Source organism: Hyaena hyaena, unplaced genomic scaffold (genome assembly GCF_003009895.1).
Source record: "Hyaena hyaena isolate Hyena2069 unplaced genomic scaffold, ASM300989v1 scaffold_676, whole genome shotgun sequence".
Lineage (NCBI taxonomy): Eukaryota > Metazoa > Chordata > Mammalia > Carnivora > Hyaenidae > Hyaena > Hyaena hyaena.
Window position 1 is genome coordinate 674436 of NW_024081310.1, and position 26108 is coordinate 700543.

Here is a 26108-nt window from a genome sequence, read left to right on the forward strand (position 1 = left end):
TGAGACTCTGAACTCTATTTAAATTTTAAAAAATGGATACAAACTCTCCGTAGCAACTTCCTCCTGTATCAGATCCCACAATACTCTATAGAGCTTTCTATATTAGCACTTATATGGTACGAAAGTCTCCCCAGTGAGACTGTGAGCTTCGTGAAGTCCAGCACTATGTCTCATTCACCTTTGTATTCCTGGCTATGTCTCTGGGGTGTATTATCCACAATGGTGCAGCCGTTGGTATTGCAATGGCTTGTAACGACTAGTTAATATACCAAGAAGCCATACCCCCCTGGAAGTTCATACCTTGACTGTGTTTTCATAGGCTAATAGTCTGTGCAGAAAAGTTACAGAGATCATTTGGTCTAATCTGCTCATTTATAGATAAGGAAACAGGCTCAGAGAGATAAATTGTCTTGGTCAAGGTTACATAGCTGGTTAATGGAAAATTTGAGACTTAAATCTAGACCTTTTAATTCCAAGCTCCCTAATTTTTCTGTTGTACCATAGTGCCCCATCACTATGCTGCTTTACTGGATAAAAGAACAAGTTTCTATATAGGTTTGGATTCAGGTTTCCTTTTTTGGTGAATAAAGATGCATTATATATCATCCAGAGATACATTCCTGTCCCTATTCATCTATCATCAGTATTTCAAGGCAACAACATTTATACAGAGCAAAAAATTTTGAATCAACAGTACTTTTCAAGAGGTTCCTTTAAGCTTTTCTATATGGGTTTCTGTGGGGAATACAAACAAAAGACATAATTCTTATCCTTAGCAGCAACTAACATGTAACAAATTCATTTTTGTATCAATAAGGAAAAAGGATCGCAAACAGTCTCATATCCTTTGATTTAATCATTCCTTTTCTGGGAATCTCTTCTAAAGAAGAAAATGGAAATGTAAACTTCCCACAAAACCTGTATATTGGGATGTTATTTATAATAAAATGTGACTTTTGTGGCCATTAAAATGAATGATTATGAAGAATTAAATAGCATTGCAAATTTCCTATGTTATATATTATTAACAATATGTAGGATTGTATATGTGTAAGATTTCAGCCAAGTAAATTGGAATTCAGCAAGAAAGGAAAGTATGTAAAAACTGTTATCACGAGGCGGTGGGATTTTGGACTTCTGTTTCCTCGTATGTACATTCCTACGGAGCCTGCGTTTGCGCATTGAGTGTGTTTACTTTTATAATCCAGGCAATTAGGACTATGGAGATTGAGGAGAAGTGGAAATCACGTGAAGTCTTCTGGAGTCCAACTAAAATTCTGTCTCCCTAAAGAGTGGTTCTGCCTTGGGTTTTTGCACTGGAATTTGGATTTGAATTCCATTCAATAGCTGTATGGCCTTAGGCAAGCTGTTTGCTTGCTTATGCCTCAGAGGAAAATAGGGACGCCAGCTCCAGAGTTCTAATGCAGATCTTTGCTAACAGCAATGGAGGACTCACTGTGGCCAAGTGCTTTCCCTGGGTTATCTCCTGATTTCTCACAGTAACGCTAATGAGGTAGAAGCCATTATTACCCTTATTTTAACAGAGGAGAGAACGAAGTCCAGAGAGATTAAATCACTTATTCTAGGTGGCAGAGAGCTAGAGTTTTAAAACAGTTGTGTGAGATTCTACAGCTAGTGTCCCCAACGATCTCTCTAGGATTGTCGTACGAAATTTGAATGGGATAAACTATTATAAAAACATCCAACTCTGCCTGATACTTAGTAGGTGCCCCCCCCCCCAAATGTTTCTAAATGACTTCAGAGAGCATATGGATCTAAAACTGACCTGTTAGGGGTGGGATTCAGATGGAGAAACCAAAACTGTGCCTTCCTGATGCACACAGGCAGGAAGCTGGGTCATGATGAGCTTTATCGGAGCGAATGGTGCTTTGTACTTATTTGCTGGGTGGTTTGTGCAACTTAAAACTGAGATGACAGATTTTAAAGGAGCTGGCTGGATGAGCCCAGAGATGCCTACAGATTGTGAGAAATAGAATGGAAAATCCTACCACAAACCTCACAAAGTTTTGATTGCTGGGGGTGGACATAAGGACAAGAGAGGAGCTGAATAGGTTCATAAATGATGCCACCTAGGAAAATTGGATTTTTTTGAGGAACAAGATGATTAAATCACACTCTTTAAAGGCACTGGTTGAATATTCAGTTCTGTAGACCAATAGCGTTGCTCTGCCAGCCACCTGGCAACAGATTTTAAATAAAGGAATGATCCCATTAGTTAAAGTATCAGAAGACTTTAATACCTTTTTTTTTAAATGAAAGAATCAGCAATTGATTTTATTTGTTCCCAATCTCATTGCAGAGTCTGTTGGAACCATTTTCAAAGCTGCTCAGCTTTGTAATTCAGAATGCCGTCTTCACGTTGGCCTACCTGGTGGAGGTGTGTGGTTTGTGTTACCGAGCTTTCACGAAGGTAAGGTTGTGTCTCTGTTTGTTCTGGGGAAACTGAAAACTGGCAGAAACATTCTTTCTAACCGGTGTCAATGCCTGTTCTGTTCATCGCTTCAATATAGTTAAAAAGGAGTAATTCTACTGAGGTCAAATAAATATCCTGGGAAGGAAACACTTTACACAAATCTATATAAACTGTATCTTAAATATACAAACTTGGAGAAATGAGGCTCCTATGGCTTAGAAGAGAAGAGATATTTTGAGTAAAACGAGACAGTTGTTCTAAATGATGTCTTAAGGTCTTTTCAAGTTCACCATCCCATGATTAGTGGGCAAGCCATCACTACGTGTCATTTTTATACCCAAAGTAGAAAAATATCAGCTTTGCATTTGTAAAATCCCAAGGAGAGCTCCTTAATTCTCATCACTTGTCTGTCTCCCCACTTCTGGGTTCTTGGCCTCTGAGATTGTAATCTCATCTTTTGTCATCTTGCCTTCATAATGGTTTATGTATTGCATTATCTCTCGTCTCCCCTGGCCCATTGCTGAGGAAGTGGAAAAGTACTGCTTGCCCAGGGCCTGTAGAGTCTTAGAGCTGGCAGACGCTGTCCTAAAGGGAAAGCAGGGCCAACCGGGAGCCTCGCTATCCTGAAGAACAGTGTGCAGTGTTAACTCTCCAGTTTCTAAGTTTTCTAAGTTTCTTTTCAGTGGGATCTCTGTTACTGTTGTTCTCTCTTGAACATCTTGAATATTCCATTTTTCACGTGGTCCACTGCCTTTTATTTTCCTCATTAAAAATCTAATTTTATATCAAGTCTTTCATTCTGTTTAAAACACTGTTGTCTTTTTTTTCTTACCATCTTGTGTCCATTCTGCCATGTTAAGTGTTCTATAATAATCTTCTCTTTAGTCTTTCTGGTTATAAACTTAGTACTCTGGAGTTTTCTAACTACCCAAATAATCAGCATTTTTTTTTCTTCTCTCAAATCCTTCCTGTAAAGTAACTTCTTAGGCTTTTTTTGCCACTTAAAATAATAGATCTGTATGACACAGTACTGAATGCAATGAAAAGATACACAGAGACAATGAAAAGAGAGTTATTTTATTTCTTAATTTTCTTTATGTTTGGTTTGTTTAAATTACGCACTTTTTTTTAGAGGAAGAACCATAATGAACTTGTACTTTCTATGTTGTGCACTACAGAGATTGACCACAGGGAACTTCCACTGTTTTAAAGTCAAGGTTTTCTTAGTTTTGAACATTCCTTATATGTTATATGCTCTCCTGCGCCATTATTCTTAGTGGCCTTCCACTTCCTGTGGTACTTCCTGTTGTCATCTGCGCATCTCCAGTGGTCATACTCAAAATAACTACTACTTGTAGAAAGCTTCACTCTTAGGGTGTTCCCACCTTCTTCGTAGATAATGAGAAACTATTAGAAATGGTTTCAGATAGAGCATTCTCCCTTGTTTAATGAAAAGGCACGGAAAGGTAAGGGCTTTGTAGACTTCTCCTTCTGGCAAACTGGCAGCCTAAATACCTGAAAACTGTCCCACTTAAAATAATCGAAGTGCTGGATAAAATGTAGTGAATGTGATTTTAAATGTATAGGTAATTTTAGAAGACTGATGGGGCAAAGTTGGAGAGGAGATTGAGAACCAGAGTGGTAAGCATGTAAACTGACATTGTAGCAGTCTCGGGTGGGAGAGTCACTTGTCTTGGGAGCTTAGTAGCTCAAATTATGTTTCTTAGATTTGCATATATCTCACTTTATTTTACTTATTTGCTTTTAACTCAAGTATAATTAAGTACAGTGTTATATTAGTTTCAGGTGTACCATATTGATTCACTAACTCTATACATTACTTAATGCTCACTGCAATTAGTGTGGTCACTATCTGTCATCATACAGATGACATTTATGAACCTTTATCTGCTTCATCCATCCTCCCTCCTCCTTCCCTCTGGCAACCACCATTTTGTTCTCTGTATTTAAGAATCTGGTTTTTGTTTGTTTGTTTTGTTTTTTAGATTCCACATATAAGTGAAATCATGTGACACTTGTCTTTCTCTGTCTGACTTATTTCACTTAGAATAATACCCTCTGGGTCTATCTGTATTGTTGCAAATGGCAAGATTTCATTCATTCTTTTATTCCTGGCTGAGTAATACTCCATTACATATATACATATATATCTATACACATATATATAAACACACACACACACACACACACACACACACACACACACTACATCTTCTTTATAAACTCATTTATCAGTGAATACTTGAGTTGCTTCCAAATCTTGGCTAGTGTAGATAATGCTGCAGTAAACATAAGGGTGTATATATCTCTTTCAATTAGAGTTTTTGTTTTCTTTGGGTAAATATCCAGTAGTAGAATTACTGGATTATATGGTATTTCTATTTTTAATTTTTTGAGGAAGCTCCATTCTGCTTTCCAGAGTGGTTGCACCAGTTTCCACTCATGGCTTAAGTTTTAAAGTCCACATAGAGAAGGTCTTGGGACTATTTCTGACTTGGTGTTGGTGCTGAATCTTCAAGGTCAGAACCCTTGAAAGGCTATACATTTAGTAAAGGGGTGACTGGGAAAGAATATATTCCTATATAAAAGTGACAAAGAATGGGGTCTGAGCCTAGGAACTGAGAAAGATTTATAATTTCCTTTGAGCATTAGTAAACATGAACCAATCTTTGAACATGTTTTGGAGTGTGAATTTATACCTCCATGCTCTGTGAGCCTCCAGAATGAAAAGTCAAGTAACATTGGTGTGGAGCAGGTAATAGCATTGGAGTATTTGGCTCAAGTGCAAAATCAATCTTCAGACCTCTGTGGAAGGATATGCCTTCAGCCTAGGCTCAACAGGATTCTCAGAATTAAAATCCTGATGAACATGAGCTTACAAGCTAAAATTATGAAACATATAAAGGTAATCCACATTAACTAGATTAGCAGAGTCAAAAAATATCAAGATTATTCCCCGTAAGAATTTCCAATGTTAGGACTATGTGATAAAGCTATAAAAACATACCCTAAAAAAAAAAATACCCTAAATGACAAGCATATAAAGGATGAAGTAAAAACATGAGAAGAGCTCTAGTCACGGAAGGAAGGAAGGAAGGAAGGAAGGAAGGAAGGAAGGAAGGAAGGAAGAAAGAAAGAAAGAAAGAAAAAAAGAAAGAAACAAGATAAGAACAAAGAAGAAATTCTAGGAATGAAATAGACATTTAAAAAAAACCTTAATGGACAGGTTAAACAGCAAAGTAGACATAGCCAAAGAGGGAATTGGTGAAATTGGAAATGGAGCGTAAGAAATTACATAGCATGCAGCAAAGAGATGGAGATGAAGAAGATAAAAAGAAGATCTAACATATCCTTAATAAGTGTTTCAGAGAGGAAAAATAGTCTTTTTATAAATTGTAAAATTGATGAAAACCATTAATGCTCTGATTCAGGAAGCATCAGATAAAATGTTTTAAGAGCAACCAAGAGAAAAGGCTTTCTACAAATAGACTGATGACAAACTTTCTAATAATCCCATGGAAGCTAGAAGATAATAGAAAAAAAGTCTTTAAAATTATAAGAAAAAATAACTGCTTACTTGGAATTCTCTACCAGCTAAGCTCTCATTTAAGAGTGATAGCTAAATAAGTAAACTGTTAGGAAAATAAGATCCTAATAGTTTCTAAACTGAAACAAGTACTAAAAGATATATTACAATAAGAATGAAATTGAACCAAGAAGGAAGGAATGAAATGTATGAAGGAATGATGCTCCAAGAAGCTGGTCAAGTATAGAACTCTAAGTGATTATTGACAGTATAAAGCAGTAATAATGACTAATCAGATGAATATACACACAAGATGACACTAAAATACTGAATAACTACAATATGGGAAGAGTATGTGTAGTTGGGAATTAGAGGGAAAGCATTCTACATATTGTTCACGAGAAGGGCAGAAATAATGAGTAACTATTTATTTATTTATTTATTTATTTATTTATTTATTTATTTAGAAAGCATGCACACACACGCATGTGAGTGGGGGAAAGACAGAGGAAGAGGGAGAGAGAGACTCCCAAGCAGGCTTACAACCATGAGATCATGACCTAAACAGAAACCAAGAGTTGGCTCTTAACTGAGCCACCCAGGTGCCCCAGTAATGAGTAACCTTAAATTTTTAAGAATACATGTAAATGTTTTAAGTGTGAAAATTCCAAAGGCCAGAAATGCAATGTATAAGGTTCAAACAGATAGAAAAAATAATAGGAATAAAAAGTCAGTCAAAATTTCTCAAAGAAAGAGTCATAGAATAAGCTGTAATAAGCAGAAGATGATAGAAATGAGTGCCAGTATTCCAATGATCACAATAAATATAAGGAATTTTCAGGTTTGAGTTTTAAAGTCCAGCTGCATGTTATGTATAAGAGATACATCTGAGGAATTTTGAAAGAAAAAGAGTTTAAAAATACACCAAGAGATACATCTAAAGACACTGAGAAATTTTGAAAGAAAAGAGTTAAAAAATATACCAAGAGTTAAAAAATCTACTAATGAAAAGAAAACTAAATCCAGTTAATGGAATTTAAGTTGAAAAGTAGTGTTATAGGGGCACCTGGGTGGCTCAATCAATTAAGCATACAATTTGAGCCCAGGTCAAGATCTCATAGTTTGTAAGTTTGAGCCCCATGTTGGGCTCTGTGCTGACAGCTCAGAGCCTGGGGCCTACTTTGGAGTCTGTGTCTCCCTCTCTCTTTCTGCCCCTCCTCGCTCACACTCTGTCTGTCTCTGTCTCAAAAATAAATAAACATTAAAAAAATGTTTTTTAAAGTACTGTTATAAAGAAGGTCACCACATATTGATAAAAGGAACTAATTCACTAGGAAAATGTGACAGTTCAAAAACTTATGCAGCTTATAATATAGGGTTAATACATATAAGCCAAAAATGAATAGAATTACATAAAGAAATGGCCGAATTCATACTCATAATGGGAGGTTTTGACACATCTCTTTCAGGAATTGATAGACCAAGCAGATAAAACATGAATAAGATATACTAGATTTGAATAATGTAATGAGTAAATTGAATCCGATGGACATAATCTTGAATCCACCAATTTGAGAATATATTTAAGAAAAAAAATATATATATAACATTTGTAAACATAGAACAAGTAATAGGCCACAAAAAAAGTCTTAACACACACTGGGAAATTGGTTTCAGAGAGACCAAATTCTTGGATCACAATGCAATTAAATTATAAACCAATAACAAAATCGTAACTGCATACAGCCATTCAAGACTGACCTAAAAAAAGGCTGCACATCTAAGGGGGCACCACTCACATTTAAGGCCTACTGCATTTTATGTGAGTATTGAGGCAGGTGTAGAGATTTGGAGCCTTCTGGTTAAGGCCTAGAGCAGCTGGGATAGGCATCCCTTACATAAAGCCACATCAGCTCAGAGGGCCTTGCATACATGGAGAACAGCATATATGCACACGTTCCTGGCACACATGTGTTGGTGGCTCTGCCCCGGCCCAGCTACCACCCGGGGGCCTTTGGGATTCTTCTCTTGACGGCCCCTATTCTCAGATTTCTAAGTGCTGGCTCCCTGCCGGATTCTCACCCTGACCCCGTCACTTTGCAGGAGTGGGGTTTGTGTCGAATGTGTACCTGTGTGGCACTGAGGGTGTGTTGTGTGTGTGCGTGGGAGGACATATGTACACATGCAGCCAGGGCTACTGGCCACAGAGCTCTGGAAACACACACAGTTTTTCAGGTTTGCTCTCATGTGTTAATATGTTGTGTGTGTGTGTGTGTGTGTGTGTGTGTGTGTGTGTGTGTTGTGTGTGTGTCCTTTTTTGGATTCATGCAGAGGTACTGAATGGATTAGTGGTATCTGGGACCTGCTATATTTGGAAATTTGAAATATACTTTTAAATACTTCATAGATCAGAGGAGATAAGAGAATTTACAGAAATATTTAGAACTACACAAATATGAACATACTACATTCTAAAGTTTGAGATATGGAGCTACAGAGATATTTAGAAGAAAATTTATAGTCTTAAATACTTCTCTTGGAAAAGAAGAGAAACAAAGTGAACTAAAAGAGTCAAGTTAATAGGTATAACAGAGCAACCATAAGAAGATTTAAAGGAAGGAAATAGTAAAGATAAGATCAGGACTTAATGAAATAGAAGACATAGCGACAATGGAGGATCGGTAAAACCAGAAGGGGGCTTTGGGGCTAAACTAATAAAATAGACCAAACTTTGGTGAGACTGATCAAGAGAAGCAGAGGAAAGGCACAGGTAACGACTATCAGCAGTGAAAAAGGGAACCCAACTGTAGACACGTCAGAGATTTTGAAATGAACCACTCTGTGCGAGTAAATTTGAAATCTTGGACAAGGGGACAATTTTTTAGAAGAATGTAACACACTACAACTAAGGAAAAAATGGCTAGACCTAAATGATTAAAAAATGGAATCAGTAATTATAAAACGTCCCAGTTTTAAAGACAACTTCTATTAAACACGGAAGGAACAGACTGAGCTCCACTTTATGCAGAGAATCAAAAAACAGGGAGGGAATACTTCCAACATCTTTTATGAGGCCAGTAGACTCTTTTTTTTTTTTTTTTTTTTTTTTTTTTAGAGAGAGAGACAGCGTGAGCAGGGGAGGGTCAGAGAGAAAGAGGGAGACACAAACTGAAACAGGCTCCAGGCTCTGAGCTGGCAGTCAGCACAGAGCCCGACGCGGGGCTCGAACCCACGAACCGCGAGATCATGACCTAAGTGAAAGTCGGACGCTTAACCGACTAAGCCACCCAGGCGCCCAGAGGCCAGTAGACTCTTGATACCGACCGGACAGCGGCAGTGGGAGAAAGGAAAATTATGGGCCAATTCTACTTCAAAGGTATAAAAATTCTGAATGAATAATAGCAAATTAATGTGTTAAAAATAAAGCCTCATGGCCCAGTGAGGATTTTCTTGAAATATAAGAATAGTTTATATATTAGAACATCGATTTATGTCACCATGTTACCAGATGAAAGGTGAAAAATTTATATCATTATCTGAGCAGATACAAAAGAAACATTCAATATAATTCAACATCCTTTCGTGATAACTCCTGTCAAACTAGGAATAGAAGGGAACTTCCTCAGCTTGTGCCTACCAGAAACTTCTACCAGAAACTACTTAATGGTGAAATGCCAACAGGAGTCCCTTTAAAATTATAAATAAGACAAGAATGCCCATTATCACTGTTCCTACGCATTATGGTCCAGGAGGTCCTTCTTGATTTGGTAAGACAGTAAGAAGAAATCAAAGGTATAAGGATTGGGAAGGAAAAATAAAATTCTCACTTTCCATAGATGATATGATTGCAAATGAACCGAGGAAAATCTACTTTTTTAAAACTTTTGTAAGAGTTCAGCAAGGATGCTGATTACAAATGAACACCCAGAAATCATCTACCTTTAATATTCAGCTACAAATGATTATAAAATGTACTTTTAAAATGTCATTTACTGTGGCAACAAAGAATAAACCTAACAAAAATGTGCAAGAACTATTGAGATAACCAGGAAGTTTTATCAAACAACATTAAATAACTGGAGACAGATCTCCATGTTGTCATGGCTGAGGGCCCAGCATACTAAAGACAGCAATCCTCATAAAATAATGTATAAATTTAGTATAATTTCAATAAAAAGTTTAGACTTCTCTCCTGATGAGGGACTAGATCATTTGAACCTATTCTCCTACTCAAAAACTTAAAAAAAAAAAAAAAAAAACGAACAAGATATTTTCTGAAAACTTCTTAAAAGCATCAAAATGCTAACCAGATATAGATGAATCACCAGGCTAAGATCCTGGAGAGCACAGAAATGCAGAGATGTGACTGAGAGGCTGAGCTGTGATTCTGGAAGATCCAGGAGGCTCGGGGAACAAGAGTCAGAAACCGGGACCTACCAAGAGCGGGGCCTCCGTATGATCGATCCTGCATCTCTGCCAGCCCACCCCGCGTTCGGTCAGGACCACACAATAAAAATAACCCAGAGATGAAATTGTCCTCACATAGATCAAGCTTAGTGTCAAGCCCTGTGGTGGCCCAATATAAGGTATTACAAAGTTTGTGTGTTTAATAAGGTAACGCTGGACCAGGCTAGTGCCTCCAGGGGACCTGGCAAAAAACAGAGAGGAAGCTCTTTGGAGGAAGATAACATTCCAGACCTCAAATGATTTCTAAAAATAGTTTTTTAATAAAGCATTCAGCGTGTAAGGATAATCGGACATACAGGTGGCAGTATGCCATGAGGAAAAATGAGGAAGAGGAAAAATGGATGCAGGCCCATTGGGTCTCCAGTCACTTGGTTCTGATCAAGAAAGAACACACAAGGGACATCTGGGTGGCTCAGTTGGTTGAGCGTCCGACTTAGGCTCAGGTCATGATCACGCAGTTTGTGGGTTCGAGCCCTGCGTCGGGCTCTGTGCTGACAGCTCGGAGCCTGGAGCCTGCTTCGGATTCTGTGTCTCCCTCTCTCTCTGGCCCTCCCCTGCTCACGCTGTCTGTCTGTCTCTCTCTCTCAGAAATAAATAAAACATTAAAAAATTAAAGAAGGAAGCAAGGAAACACAAGGGGCTCTGAGGTGCTTGCGACGTGCGGCTGTTTAACCAGGGTGTTCAGTCTCTATGAATCCATTTATCTGCGTGTTTATGTGTTATGTACTTTTATGCATATGTGTTATAGTTGACAGTAAAAAACTTACAAAATTGAAAACAATCTTGTGTTCCATTAACAGGAAACCAGATCAATGAATTTCAGTATGTTCCTGTAATAAAATATTGTTAAGCCCTAGTTAAAAGAGCTACATCCATCAATAGGAACTGACTTCAAAACTATAATGTCTGTAGCAAGAAATTATCAACAGAAAGAGATGCACGGTATGATAATGTCCTAGAAAGTTAAAAACAAGCATAGAAAATAATATTATACCTTGTGATGGAGGCATACATATGTAGTAAAAACATATGAAATAGTAAGCACCAGGTTCAAAATTGTGGCTACTTCAAGGAAGGGAGAAAGAAAAGAGAGCACCATATAGGAAGCTTCATTTCTGTGACTTTACGTAAAACAAAATGTTACGATGTGATGAAGACGGAAGGGAGTGCCTGGAATGTTCCATCTATTTCCGTCCACCTAAGCAGTCCGTTTGAAAAGTAAATTCCTTAGAGAGGACGTGAGACCTGAAAACAGCTGTATATGTTTCTTTCTAAATCATTGGGGGGGGGGGGAGGTAACGCTTTTAGATTTGTTTAATTTCTGCGTTTCTTAGAACCTATCATTTCCTGCAAACAAGAACCAAATCCAGTGGCTTCGGTATGGACGAGACCTATCTTCTTCTTATCCGTCGAACGATGCGCTCTGGGTGCTTCCGTAAACTCATTACACACACAAAAATGCCTTGATAATTTTTTTTTCCTTTCAGTTTTAATTTTATTTCTTAAGGACAGTTCGTTATGCAGATTCAAATACTGTTTTTCGTTTCCGATCTGTGAATCTTTTGGACGCTCTTTTGACGGATCTATTCTGAGTGTTTAGAAATAGCTTACCTTCTTCTCTTTTGTTCTGTTTAGGAGCGGGATAAATTCTACTTGTCTCGTAGTGTTGTTCTGGAGCTCCTGCAGGCGCTGAAGCTCAAATCCCCTTTACCAGACACAAACCTCCTTCTCCTTGTCCAGGTGGGCGTATGTGTTGTTTGTAATACTTTCCACAAGATCCACTATGTTTGGAAAGATTCAAGAAAGTGTGGGGCATATGCATAAATCGAATATCTCCACCCAGGACTGAGAAGTCATCTATTTTCTATGAGCCGTGATCAAACCACTGTTACACACTTAACACCTCCACTGGCTAAACAAGACGAAAAGGGAGTATTTATTTTGTCCCCTGCTGTGGAACTGGTTCTGTGAGGGGCAGAGAGAATAATGAAACAGTCATTTCTGTCCTCAAGAAATTTACAGCCGGGTAGGTCGGAGGGCAACTCATTGACAGCTAGTGGAGCTGACAGAGGACTACTGAGGCCACAAGTGGGGGACCAGGCTGAGGTCTGCTTGCAGAGTCCCATGCATGTGGGTGGGTCGCCAAACCTCCTTGCAGCAGTGAGGGTAGGCCTGACCGCATACTGTCCAGTGGCGGGGCCTGGAGTCCAAGCAGGTGGCAGGTGGGTGTGAAAAGCACCAGCACCCAGGGGAGCCCTGAGGCAGAGGGGCTTGAACGCATACAAGGCAGGTTCTGGAGAACTTACAGAGTTGGTGCTTTGGGCCATAGGGTTGCTCATGAGGGGCTGGAGCCTTCCAGCCCTAGTACCCCTAGCTCATCATCTTAGACAAGCATGCAGGGTTTTTTTTATTGCAGGAGACCAGCTATGACTCGTGCCATGAGAGAGAGAAGGAGATATAATCAGAGTCCTGGGGGCAGTTGAGAGCAGGAGGCATCCCATCTCATGTGAGGTGAAATCAGGGAACACTTCATGAAGGAGGTGGCATTTGAGCTAGGCCACAAAGGACCGGTGGGTGCAGGCAAAAGTCTTCCTATGAGGTTGGAGTTCAGCACGAGAGGCTGATTGGCTTCAAGCAATGGGGGGAGGCTTCAACAGGAAGGTGGAATAAATTGAGGGATAACGACCTGAGGATGGGTTTGAGAAAAGCAGGCTGGCTATGCTAGAGAGGTTAGCAGGAAATCAGGTAACCTGGGACCCCGCCTCATACTCCAGGGGCTGAGGCTAGATTTAAAAAGACTTGGCTGTGAGCCAGGGCTAGGACCAGGGTATCATTCAGACCGCCTTTGTGCAAAGTGTGCAGCAAATGAGTCACAGCTGTTTTATTTCTTCCTGATGAGCATTGAGACCAGTCCCAGGGGCTGGGCCTACAAGCTTGAGGTTAAATGACTGGAGGAAAATGGGAGCTTGATATCGAGGAACTAGACAAGTTTGCGCTGAATCTTAGGTACCCCAGGTGCCATTTGGAGAGATGAGAGAGAAGAAAACATTCTAAGTACCTGTGATGGGCCAGGTACCATGCTGGGTGCTTTACATATTACCCTCACTTAATCCTTACAACCATGTGAGGTATTAGTTCTGCACCTCAGGTGAGGGACTGAGGCTCAGGGAGGTACAGTGACTTGCCCAAGACCACACAGCTGGCAGAAGTGGTGTCCACATCTGACCGCAGGGTCTGTTCACAGCCTAGTCAGGCTCCTTGCATCACTTGCCCCTCTTACCTTAAGAGCTTCTAGCTGTTTGCAGTGCCTTCCTCTCTGTCCATACAAATCCGGTCTTCCAGCCTCTGGCTAACTAAAGGAATTCTGCTAAAATTCTGCTTTTTCTCAGATCACTCCCTGCACTGATAACCTACGCTGATCTGAACTATGCTGTCTTCCATCACGTGGCCCCATGTGCCCCTTCAGTAGATGTTTGCTGGCCATGTGTCTGGGGCTGGGTCCTAGGGATACAGCGATGTAAAAGGCATAAACCCTATCCTGATAATGTGCGAACCACTATACTGAAAGTCTGCACAATATGTAGAGTACTGGAGAGGAGGGAGCGGCCAGTTCAGCCTGGGAGATGGAGGATGGCTCAGTAAGCCATCAGGAGCCCAGACCTGGCCCAGGGGCCAGGGAAATGAATAAGCCATGGCTCCTTCCTTCCAGGAGTTTACTGTCCAGGAGGTGAAGTTGATATGTAAGCAAGCATTTCCAACACAGGGTGATGGGTACAGCAGCAGAGGTGTACACTGAGTAAGGAAGTGTGTAGAAGAGGGACCATGTGGACCTTAACGTATGTACAGAAGCTCAGGAGTTCACCCGGGAGAAGAGGAGGAGCAGTACCCGTCATTTACTATTTAATACCCACTACTAATCTCCTTCCTCCCGACCACATACTACTAATCCTTAGAACCAGAGTTGAATTTTTCTCAAAGGCATGAGATCTAAGAAGTTGGTGTACTTTCAGTAAGCCATGGCCTGGCTTTCCAGGGCACACTGAAGCTCTTTGAGAGCAGAGATGGCTGGCAAACGGCAGCAATGAATGGCAGGCATGATGGAGTCAGAATGAAACGGCTCCCATTGTACCAGGGTGCCAGAAAACCCCAGAGGAAGACAAGACAAATCACAGCCAGGAACTATTGGCGTTCCTAAGGAGAGACAGACTTTGAGTCTCTTCCCGTGGATTGCCACTGGCCAGCCTTTCCTCCTTACCCTGGGCAGCGTCACTCCTTTTGCGAACAAACAACTTTGACACAAACAGACCATAAGGATTAATGGGATCAACACTGGCTAGGAGAAGAGGGCAAGTGAACTGGGCTTAGGGGGGAAAAGCCCATGAGGGGTTTAAGCTAGCAGGTTGACAGTGTCTGGGAGTCACTTGCTTCTGATAGTGTTCTGGATGGGGACCTGCCCCCTCAAAAGAGCCTGGGTTTCCAGAAGCGGAAGGTGCTTGCCTGCTTCCATCAGAGAACGTTCCCTTGGTTGCCCTCTGTCTTGAGCAGAGCTGATCTGTGTGGCTGAACTTCTTGGGGTCTAGCACGCCGTGCGGGGGCTGCTGCTGGGGCCTGGCTCTCTGTGAAGTACGTTAGTCAACCATAATAAGCACTTGTCACAGGGCAGCAAAAGAACACTGACAGTTTAAATTGCCCAGTGTTTCAGGAAACCATGAAAACAGTGATTATTGGATCACAGCTAGGTGAATAAATAACAAAAACAAATTAGCTTTAGGAATAAAGAAGCCAAAAAAGTCGATTGTCCTGAATGTGGGTTTGTTTTTTTTTTGGTTCTTATATACCATTTCAAATAAACACCATCTCCATCGTTTTAAAACAAGTATGTGTTTGTCATTGAGTCATTACATTTTAAGAGCTAAGTTGTAAAATTTTTTAGGTTGGAGAGGTATTTCAGAGATGATTTGAGGTCATGCCAGTGAGAAACAACTTTATGAATAATGTTTCAATCATCCCAACAAAAAAAATATTAAACATGATGCCATTTTGAAGTATTATGTCTTAGTTCTATACGCAGTACTCTTAGAATAAACCATTTTGATTCCTGAGAGAAATAAAAGTGAGGCATGCTTTAAAAAACCAAAGTACTTTCCCTCTCTACCTCGTGGTTCCTGGCGAAGCCATGGAGAGAGGTCCTCCATGGGGCCCCCTCATGGGCTGAGGGAGAAGCATCTTTTGTCTCTCTTCAAGGATAGGGCATCATTCTGTAGGGTTTCCCAATTCCATTTTCTCTGGTTTCTGTGGGTGTTCTCTGGAGGATGGCGGAGGTCATAGCCTTTCTCTGGTGGCTTCTCTTAGGCCAGTGGATCTAGTCTGCAGGAAGAGAAGAGCTTTCCTCTTTACTGATGGCGCATCAGTTTCTGATTCCTGGAGGACCCAGCCTCACAGTATGGACAGATAATATGTCTGGGGCCAACAGTGACTTCTTCCATAGCTATCAGCAAACATAATCTGATGGCAGTGGGGGTGGCTCTGTTTAACTGAAAAATAGAACTTGGAAACAGAAAAGAAAGCAACAATTGGAAGGAAAAACTCCCCCGGTGATCCATCATGAATGACACTGGCTCCATTTGGTGACAAGAAAGTCAGTTGCTCAGATCTTGGGTTTACCCTTCATTCTTCCATCCCACAGGGACCGCCAGGGTATTTCCATTAGCACTCCTCTAATGATGTGCTAGTTAGATAAGTTCACAGTCATGGAGCCGTTCATATTCTTCTCATAGATAGATGATACCTTTGTTGTTTATCAAATACTCTGCCCTTAAAGAACAATGAAACATTGCCCAAGTTTTGTGCAGCCACCCACGTTTGAAATGTTTCAGGGTCACGATATGTACCTATCTGTTTTCTAATTCCTAGAAATTCTTTCTGGAGGCCTGGTATCATGGGAAATCTCCTACCTGCTCTCTTGTGGCTATCTAGCCATAGACTCCTGTTACTTGTTTTTACCTGCATCTAAAGTCAGAAGGCCTTAAATGTGCAAGTAGATGTTTTGTTTTTTAAAGAAAAAGAGGCTCGGATGTAGGAAAGAATTTGCCAAGTAAGAAAAATATATGTATTCTTCAGAATCTACCTTGTTAGCCCTCATGGTATCGTTCTTCTGCACATTGGACAGATGCTCTCTCTTGTTTTAATTCAGACCTGTCAACATTTTAACTTTCACTCACGACATCTTCTCTTCTGCCAGTCTGCCGTAGGTATTTTAGGTGTAATAGGCTATCATAAGTGTTCTCTAGATAGATTAAAGCAGAATTTTCATAATAGGGTGGTAACTCATTTAAAGCCTCTGTAAAGGCTCTATGAGCCCAGGTCAAAAAGAGTTTCCTCGGCTCTTATTTTGTGTTGAGAGTAGACATTCTGCTGATTTGCATGGGGCACCCGCACTGTGTGGGATATGCCTGCACAGTCAAGTGTGAGAAACTGTGTGGGTGAAAGATTTCTCTTTTAAAGATAGGTTAGTGGTGGGCTAGAGGACAAAGGATTGGCAGAGGTACGCCTGTTGTTTTTAAGTCACAGATACTATTGACGTGGGGTATTCCCATTAGTTGAGTTAGTAATTATCTGATCACTCTCTGGATAAGAGGTGGAGATACTATTTTGAGTCTCATTTTGATAATGAATTTAGTAAGACACATAATGGATATCGTCTTTCATATTCTTTTGTATTCGTGTGGGAGTGTGTGTTTCAGTAGCGTATTTCTGTCTCAAAGTATGAAAGTCTTCCTTCTGCAACAGACATCCTTCCCTTCTCTGGTTTTAGTTATGTCTTTATATTGTGAGCAATTCTACAAAATTATAATGGAGCTTTTCAGCTTATGGTTGGCAGCTATGTAATGAGAAGGTTTATTAAGGTTTTAGTTGTACATGTTATGTTAAAATGACACTGGATTTATTTCTTTTTATTTTTATTAAAAAAAAACTTTTTTAAAATGTTAAGTAAACCCCACACCACACATGGTGCTAGAACTCACAACCCCAAGGATCAACTAAGCCATTGAGGTGCCCCCCAAATTACACTGGATTTAAGTGCATTGATAAAAAAGAAATAGTAGATGGGTTTTTTTCCCCACATTTATTTTTGAGAGAGACAGAGAGACAGAGCATAAACTGGAGAGGGACAAAGAGAAAGGAAGACACAGATTCTGAGCTGTCAGCACAGAGCCCGAAGCGGGGCTCGAACCCACAAACCATGAGATCATGCCCTGAGCCGAAGTCGGATGCTCAACCAACTGAGAGCCACCCAGGCGCCCCAATAGCAGATGGTTTTAGAGGCTTATCCACTTTTATATCCATTAAAATACCAGACTCTCCACCGTACTTCCATAAATTTGGGGACGGAGGATAAGTTTCTGATTAATTCTGACTTTTAAGAGTCACCAAAAATCAGACGTTTTAATTTGGCCTCATATCTTGGTGCCGTGTGGCTGACAGCCTCCTTCCATAATGCTGCTCGTTCTGCTTGGCTGAGTATAAGTGAGAAAGGCTTCTGCTCTGGGGAGACAGAGACATTGGAGTTTTCTTCTCTGCGAAGCTCTTCTTGCTCTCCAGGGCACAGCCAGGCCAGGCAAGCACACTTTCGGGGGGCCCAGGCTTGAACCCACCTCAGAGCATCTCTGCCGCCCTGGCTTCCCTCTCCTCAGGCTTGCGTGCAGTTCTTCCTCTCCCTCTGGCCTCTCTTGGCTCTCATTTCCGTTGCAAAGAAATTAATTAAAATGTTGGTATCCTGACAGAGGTTTTGAAACTTAGTTATAAGTAGTTTGTCTTAGATTGCAGACTCTGATAGCTTTTGAAAATACATTTTATGGGAAAACATGCAATATCTGCCAGGAGGTTTGGACAGTTTTCTTCTTTTGAGCATGTACTTCTATCAAATATTTTACTTCTTTTTACTGACAAGTTCTGGCCAAAGTTCTAGGCTTTTCTTTTTTTTTAAAAAAAATCTTGATGTATTTGCTTTTTCTTAGATTGGGAATAAGTCCTGGTTGGAGAGCTGACATAAGACATAAGGATTTCTGAATAAAATAAGGGAAAATTGCAGGTATTCCCTGGATATTACCTGGTGGCACTTCCTTTGCTAGATTCAGAGTTAATGGCCAAATAGACTCCTCAGCCTCCTGGAACTGTATTTGAGGCAAACGGAAATAACTGTATGTGAATGTGGAGCGGCGGTATGAATCTGCTCTTGCAATGTGACTTTCAGGGACAGCTCTGCCTGTTGTCCTCTGGCCCCCAGCTCAGTTATGTGTTGAAACACCTCTCCTGGAGGACCACACTTGACGACCAGCTCTTGAACGAGGCCTTGAATGAGAAGCCTCAGGGATGCTTGCCCTCAGAAGGGCTTTGGCCTAAATCTCTGCATTGTTAGCACAAACCTGCTACCTATTAATAATGCTCTGATTCTGACCCCTGATTAGCCTGATTACATTCTGGCTTCTGTTCTTCATCAGGCTCCCTTGAGCTTTTCTGTAGGACCCTGACCCGTCTTATTTCTCCCCAGTTTGCCAGGGAGCTAACCTGCCTTGCTGAACTCATCATCTTGATCTTCCTAACTTTTCTGTGCTCTTCTAGACTGAGAGTGGAGTTAGAAGGAAGAACTGTCAGTGTGAAAGCTTCTTTCAGAGCCGCTGACCCATGCACAGCAGCAGCTTGGGACCCCGAAGTCGTTGGGGCCACTGGCCAGAGGCCAGGGAAGAGAAATTAACCAGGACCTACTAGCTCATAGCAAGTTTGCAGACTTCATGTTTAACTTTTTTCTTGAAACCATTAATAAATAGTTGGGTGTTGCACGAGGTGGGAAACACCTATAAAAATCTGTAATGAAGCGAATGAGATTGGAACCCGGCCAATCTGTCCTCATCCTGATCTTGTCACTATTGATTAATGGATTCATTTCACAAAGTTTTGCTGAGCACCTCCGTGACGTCAGGCAGGAAGCTTGTCAGGCAGGTCAGATGCATGGATGGCGTCTGTGGCCTTGCACAGCTTGTAGCAGGTTATGAAATAAACTCATAGGTCACTGTAGTCTAAGGTCATGACTTTTACAGTGGAAGTGTGTGAAGAGTCCTGAGGGTCAAGGGCAGGAGTGGGGCGTCACCAGCAGCACAGAAGATAGGCATGGGTGAAGTGAGAGAAGAAACAGGTAGATTACTCACAATGAGGTTGGTTATTTTTCTGTTTGCATTTTAAGTGTATAATGATAGAAGTCTGGAAGATCTATGAGAAGTCAGGATCTCTCAAGAAGCGCTAGAGAGTAAATATAATAACTTCAGAATAAATCTGACAGTGTCGATGTCTTTCCTTTCTCCCTTGATTGAACGCGCCATTTCAGTGCCACTTAGCTGTCTGAGTAAAGTAAGAGTCTGTGTGTTAATCTCAGTCCTATGATTCTTAATTTCTGATAGGAACAAACTGTCATGATTAGCAAGCCCCATATATCCAGGGAAGATTGTCACGGGAGTAAACACTAATGAATTTAGGCCAAGTTAATAAAACTATAAATAACTTATTACTGTCCAAGTGCTCTTAAAAGTAATTATGCTTTCAATTTCTTATTAGTTTATTTGTGCAGATGCTGGAACCAAACTAGCTGAGTCCACAATCCTGAGCAAGCAGATGATTGCCTCCGTACCTGGAGTAAGTCCTGACCGAATTAATCGTCTACATTTTGCATTTCTTCTCATTTCCCCATTTGGTTAAAGAGGTATTTTTGGCCTGTGCCCTGGTTCATTTTTGATAGAACAAATACTGTAAAATTGAAAACATGTTAGCATTTTTTTAAAAAGAGAGGTAGTGAAAATTTAAATTAATCCCAGGCCCTGGAAACTTTTAATTCCAGGAAACATGAGTAAAATTGAAGCAGCCAGTTGAGGAGAGGAGAGAAATTACAAGACATACAAAATAGATTTGATTTAGTTCAATTTTTCCAGAATCAATTTTCTTATACTGGCTCCTGTTAACCAATTTGATTTAACTACTGCCAGAAAAAAATAAGCATTGTGATACTTTGTTTTTCTTTACAATATTTCCTCGGAAATTTAAAAATTCCCTTGTTATCAACTAGTGAACTATTTGGCAAAATAGTTTAAGATTCTCACTGAAGGGCTAAGGATGAGAAACCACAATAACATTGATAGCAAGTTGACTACAATGAAACTCAGAAACTTTATAGATATTAATTGTTCACTGAAAAAAATTAAATTTTTAGTAGAGAAAATTAAAAAAAAAAAGAATCAGCTAGAATCCCTCTGCCTTACAATGAGAACCATTGCTTTGGAAAGTTTTTTCATTTTTTGATCTATTCAGTGTGCTAATTTGCTTATTTCCATATTGTTAGAAGTTTATTTACTTTCCAGTTTCATTTCTGGTCTATATATATTCCTACAAAGGCCATCATCATGTTTATTTTGAGCTATATCCTTGGCATAAAGTCCTTAGAGAGTAGGATTATCTTGATGGTATGTATTTTCATATTGTTTTCTAAAAGGCTTTTATTTATTTACATAGTATACCAATTTTACCCATAATGCTAAGCATTATATTTTTAAAATACTGTTTATTTAAATTTTTTGGTGTGGAGAAATTTTATGACCAAGGAAAAATAGTAATTCAACCCAGAGATAATTTTATGGCCAACATATTAATGTTTTGTTTTTGTTTTTGTTTTTTTTTTACTTTTTCTATGCATTTTTTTTAAACATAGTTCAAACCATAGTATATAAATGTGGCTTTGGCTTCATCTGTTATAAGCATTTTCCCCAAAGTTTGATGGCTGCAGAGTTATTACCTCATGTGAATGTACCATTAAATAGTGGTTAAGTGTACGGGGGTTAGACTCACACCAGAGTTTGAGGTCTGCCATTTGCTAGCTGTGTGATCAGGAAAATTATTTAACCTATGATTCTTGATTTGTATTATCCATGGAATGAGATATGAAAGGGCCCAATGTCTAGTTTGAGGACTGAGTGAGATAGTGTATGCAAAGCATATTAGCATAATACCAGACATATAGCAAATGCTAAATAAACATTACCTATTACAGATAATGTTAAGAAACATTAATTGTGTGTATTTTTATTTTCAATATTCTGCAATTGTAACTAGTGTATGAGAAACATCTTTGTGTTTAAATCTTTGTCCATATTTGAGACTATTGTTTTAAAATGGATTTTGGGGAATAGAATTACTAGACCATGCTTTTTAAATTAAAAAAAATGTTTATTTATTTTGAGAGAGGGAGTGTGTGCATGAGCAGGGAAGGGGCAGAGAGGGAGAGGGAGAGAGAGAATCCCAAGTGGGCTCGGCACTGACAGAGGGAGCTTGATCCCACAAACTGTGAGATCATAACCTGAACCAAAATCAAGAGTTGGACGCTTAACTAGACTATGTGTTTTGAAAGAGCCACCCAGGTGCCCCTAGACTATGTGTTTTTAAAGAGCTCTTAATAGTAGTTAGGGTGACCATGAGAGACTCCTGAATGCCGAGAACAAACTGAGGGCAGTTGGGGGTGGGGGGGAGGGGAAGGGAGGTGATGGGCATGGAGGAGGGCACTTCTTGGGATATGCACTGGGTGTTATATGGAAACCAACCTGACAATAAACTATTAAAAAAAATAGTAGTTAGGGTAAAGAAAGATGCCATGTGATGAGTTCTCAGCCACTTAGCACACAGAACGTTTATTGTTTGCCTATATAAAGTTTAAATGGGTATCCTGATTAGGAGGATGAGGACTTTCAAATGAAAGTTTAGAGGTCAGGTTCCTTCTGCCATGTGCAGCCCTCTGCAATCAGCTGGTGGCTAGGGAAAGAGAAGAGAATATGGTACATTGGAAGGTTACCGGGGCCAGGTCTGAATGTTGTCTTTTTCTTCTACTCCCATCTCATGGGCTAGAACTGGCATATGGCCACACCTAACTGCAAGGGATGATGGGAAATCTGGTTTAGGCACATGCTAGGGAGGAAGAGAAATGGTACTATGAGACTTAGCCAGTCTCTACTGAACACTCACTAGTTTCCGTATTGTTTAATCCTTTATTTTTTTTTAATATTTTTATTTATTTCTAGGAGAGAGAGAGAGCGTGAGCAGGGGAGGGTCAGAGAGGGAGACACAGACTCCGAAATACGCTCCAGCCTCTGAGCTGGCAGTCAGCACAGAGCCCAACGCGGGGCTCGAACCCACGAACCGCGAGATCACGACCTAAGCGAAAGTCGGACGCTTAACCGACTAAGCCACCCAGGCCCCCCTTGTTTAATCCTTTAAAACTCAGCATATGCCACCTCTGTGATAGCTTAAAAAATAATATTCCTGAAAAATAAAAGTTTTATTGAAATCAACAAGTAAAGACGAACATTCCGGTAACAAAGAAAAAGCAAAAAGAGTTATAGGGGTGCCTGGGTGGCTCAATCGGTTGAGTGACTGACTCTTGATTTCGGCTCAGGTCATGACCTTACAGTTTGTGAGACTGAGCCCCGCATGGAGCTCTGCATTGACAGCATGGAGCCTGCTTGGGATTATCTCTTTGTCTCTCTCTCTCTGCTGTCCCCTGCTTGCATGTACACACTATTTCTCTCTTTCACTCTCTCTCTCTTCACCTCTTGAAAACAAATAAATAACACATTCAAAAAAAGTTATAAGATCCATATATGGAAACTTTTCCAATGACCAATAAGCCATTCAAAATCTACCTCTTACCCTCATGAGTAACTCAGTGAACTATAAATTAATATAAAGTATTAAAATATTTAAAAATATAAAATTAAAATCAACTAGCAACTCAACAGGTTTTTCTTAATGATTGAAGTTATTAATGATGTGAAACAAGCATTCTTATGAACTGCTGGTGGTAGTGAAAATTGGTGCAACTTTGCTGAAGAACAGTTTGATAATTTACTTCCAGTAATATATTTGAGAAAATAATTTAATACATACATAAGGAATATATTTATTAAAGCAGCATTTAAAATGGTAAAAGTATGGAAGCAAAATTAAGATCTAATACTGGCATATTGTTTTTTTTAAACTTTTAAAATTTGAGTGTAGCCAACACACAATGATACATTAGTTTCTGGTGTACAATGTAATGATTGCACAAGTTTATGTTACACCGTGCTCACCCCTAAGATAGCTAACATCTGTCGCCATACAACACTATTACAATATCATTGACTATATCCTTTATGCTGTGCCTTTTATTTCTGTGACTTCTTCACTTCATAACTGGAAGACCGTCTCCCACTCCTCTTCATTCATTTTGCGTACCCTCACCCTTCTCTCCTCTGGCTACCATCAGTTTGTTCTGTGTTTATAGGTCTGATCCTGCTTTGTGTTTGTTTGTTTATTTATACTTCCTTGTTATTTTAGAGTCCACATATGAGTGAAATCATTTGGTATTTGTCTTACTCAGTCTGCCTTATTTCACTTAGCATTATACCTCTAGGTCCATCCATGTCTCAAATGGCACAATCTCATCCTTTATATGGCTGAATAATATTCCATTCCACATCTTCCTTCTCTTTTTATCTATGGGTGAACATTTAAGTTGCTTTCATATCTTGGCTATTATAAATAATGCTGCAGTAAACATAGGGGGCGGGGTGCATATGTCTTTTTGAGTTAACGTTTTTGCTTTCTTTGGGTGAATACCCAGTAGAAGACTTTTTGGATCATACAGTGTCTCTATATTCAGTCTTTTCAAGAACCTCCACACTGTTTTCTATAGTGACTGTACCAGTTTACATTCCCACCAACATGACACAAGGGTTCCTTTTTCTCCACATCCTCAGCAACCCTTGTTACTTCTTGTCTTTTTATTTTTAGCCATTCTGACAGGTGTAAAGTGATATCTCATTGTGGTTTTGATTTGTATTTCCCTGATGATGAGCCAGGTTGAGCATCTTTTCATAGTCTGTTGGCTATCTGGATGTCTGCTTTGGAAAAGTGTCTGTTCATGTCTTCTGCCCATTGTAAAATCAGATTGTCCTTTTTTTTTTTTTTTGGTGTTGACTAACATTAGTGTATTGTTTAAATAAAGAAAGGTACATCTATGAAATAGACTATTATGTGGCTACCACATCAAGTTCTCAAAGAGTAATTAATTGGAAAATGTTTATGATGGATTTAATTTAAAAGCAGGTTAGAAAAAAACTATGTCAGCCTTATGAAAATTTTATGTATATGTGTATGTTATATGTGTTCAAAACACGTTGGAAGGAAATATCAGGGGTGGCTGTTTCACAGATGGAGGACAGGAATTAGGACTATGTGATTTTTGTTCATTTCTATTTTCCGAGTTTTTTACAACTGAGCATGTGTTTCTTACAATCGAAGAAACATAACTTTAAAATCAGACATAAGTTTCAAGGAAGAATTGGGTGGGATTCACTTGCATTCGTGTTTTTGAGTTTAGAGTGCCTTTTCAATACCTTATCATCAGTTTTCTATTGAAACAAATATAGGCCTTTGAAAACAAGTGGAGCTTGACTCTTTTTCTTTTTTGTAAACAACACACCAAGGTTATGCTTATGTTCTGTGAAATAGAAAAAAAAAGGAGGGATTGGAAATTATATGCTTTGTTTTATAAGTGTAGATGGCTCCCCAAAGTAATGCTGTATTTAAAGGCTTTTATCAGATGTAGATCCCATCTCTGGAGCAAAAGTAACCGAATATTAGTAAATTCTTTGCTCTTATTCTTTGAAATTCAAAGTGAAAAGACAAATATTGAATAATACTCCAAGTAATTATTTTCTTTGACATTTGCCTAGTTGAAATGATATAAAATGCTGCCTGTGAAAGAATCAAATCCTTTTCAAGAAATTAAAGAACAGAGTATAGGCTCCTGTTTGCATGACATGTGAAAGGTCAGAGAAAATGGAATAAATCAGAGGGAAATCCTTTCTTGCACCAAAGGATTAATATTCCAAAAGCAAGAACACAATAACCTTTTATAATTCCTTCACTTGATGTAAATTAAAAGAAGAAAACCTTAGAACATATGAAATGCTTGGAAAACACTCTGACGGAACCACCAATGACCTGATTTTACTGTTTGTTATCCTGTCAGAGGAATTGACAGGCGTAACATTGTAGAAGAGATAGAAGGTGATACAGTTCAGGGCTGTGCAGATTTACATGAATATGGGGAAATGAGAGCCACTGGGTGAGCTAGTTAAGTATCTAATGTTCCAGATTTTCCAAAAGAAAGCTAAGAAAGGCGTTAGCATAGTATTCAGATGGCTTCAAAGACGGCCTCCTTTTGAGCCACATTTCACCCGGCCTGATGCGTGGGTTTTCTCCTACAGCTTTGATGTGGCAGCCTGCCCGTTCGGCTTCCTTTTCTTTGCTTCTAATCCTAAACTCACTGCACTGCCCTGGGCAGGTTTCTGTCATTTAATAACCAGAGGCACAAGTATGCTTTCTTTGCCTTTAAAACTTCCCAAACATGCTGCCGGTGTGTGTGGGGAAGTTGATCATTTCTTTTTTTTTTTTTTTCTTGTTTTATCCCTAGCAAGAACACAGCCATCACACATTTTTCTATTTAATAGACACCTGCTGTGTGTAAAGAGTTAAATTGTAAATGACTTGAATAGAAGAATTTTTGAGCCTTGCAGCAAA

The 26108-nt window shown here is 39.6% G+C and overlaps 1 protein-coding gene across 2 annotated transcripts in view; it reads left to right on the forward strand.

Annotated features, from left to right (window-relative positions):
- UNC79 (unc-79 homolog, NALCN channel complex subunit) overlaps positions 1-26108 on the forward strand; it is a 208017-nt gene that overhangs the window by 156256 nt on the left and 25653 nt on the right. For both annotated transcript variants that reach the window (XM_039217277.1, XM_039217278.1), the window contains 3 exons: positions 2321-2431; positions 12084-12188; positions 20058-20135. In XM_039217277.1, the coding sequence (XP_039073208.1) occupies positions 2321-2431; positions 12084-12188; positions 20058-20135 (294 nt within the window). The remainder of the gene's footprint in view (positions 1-2320; positions 2432-12083; positions 12189-20057; positions 20136-26108) is intronic.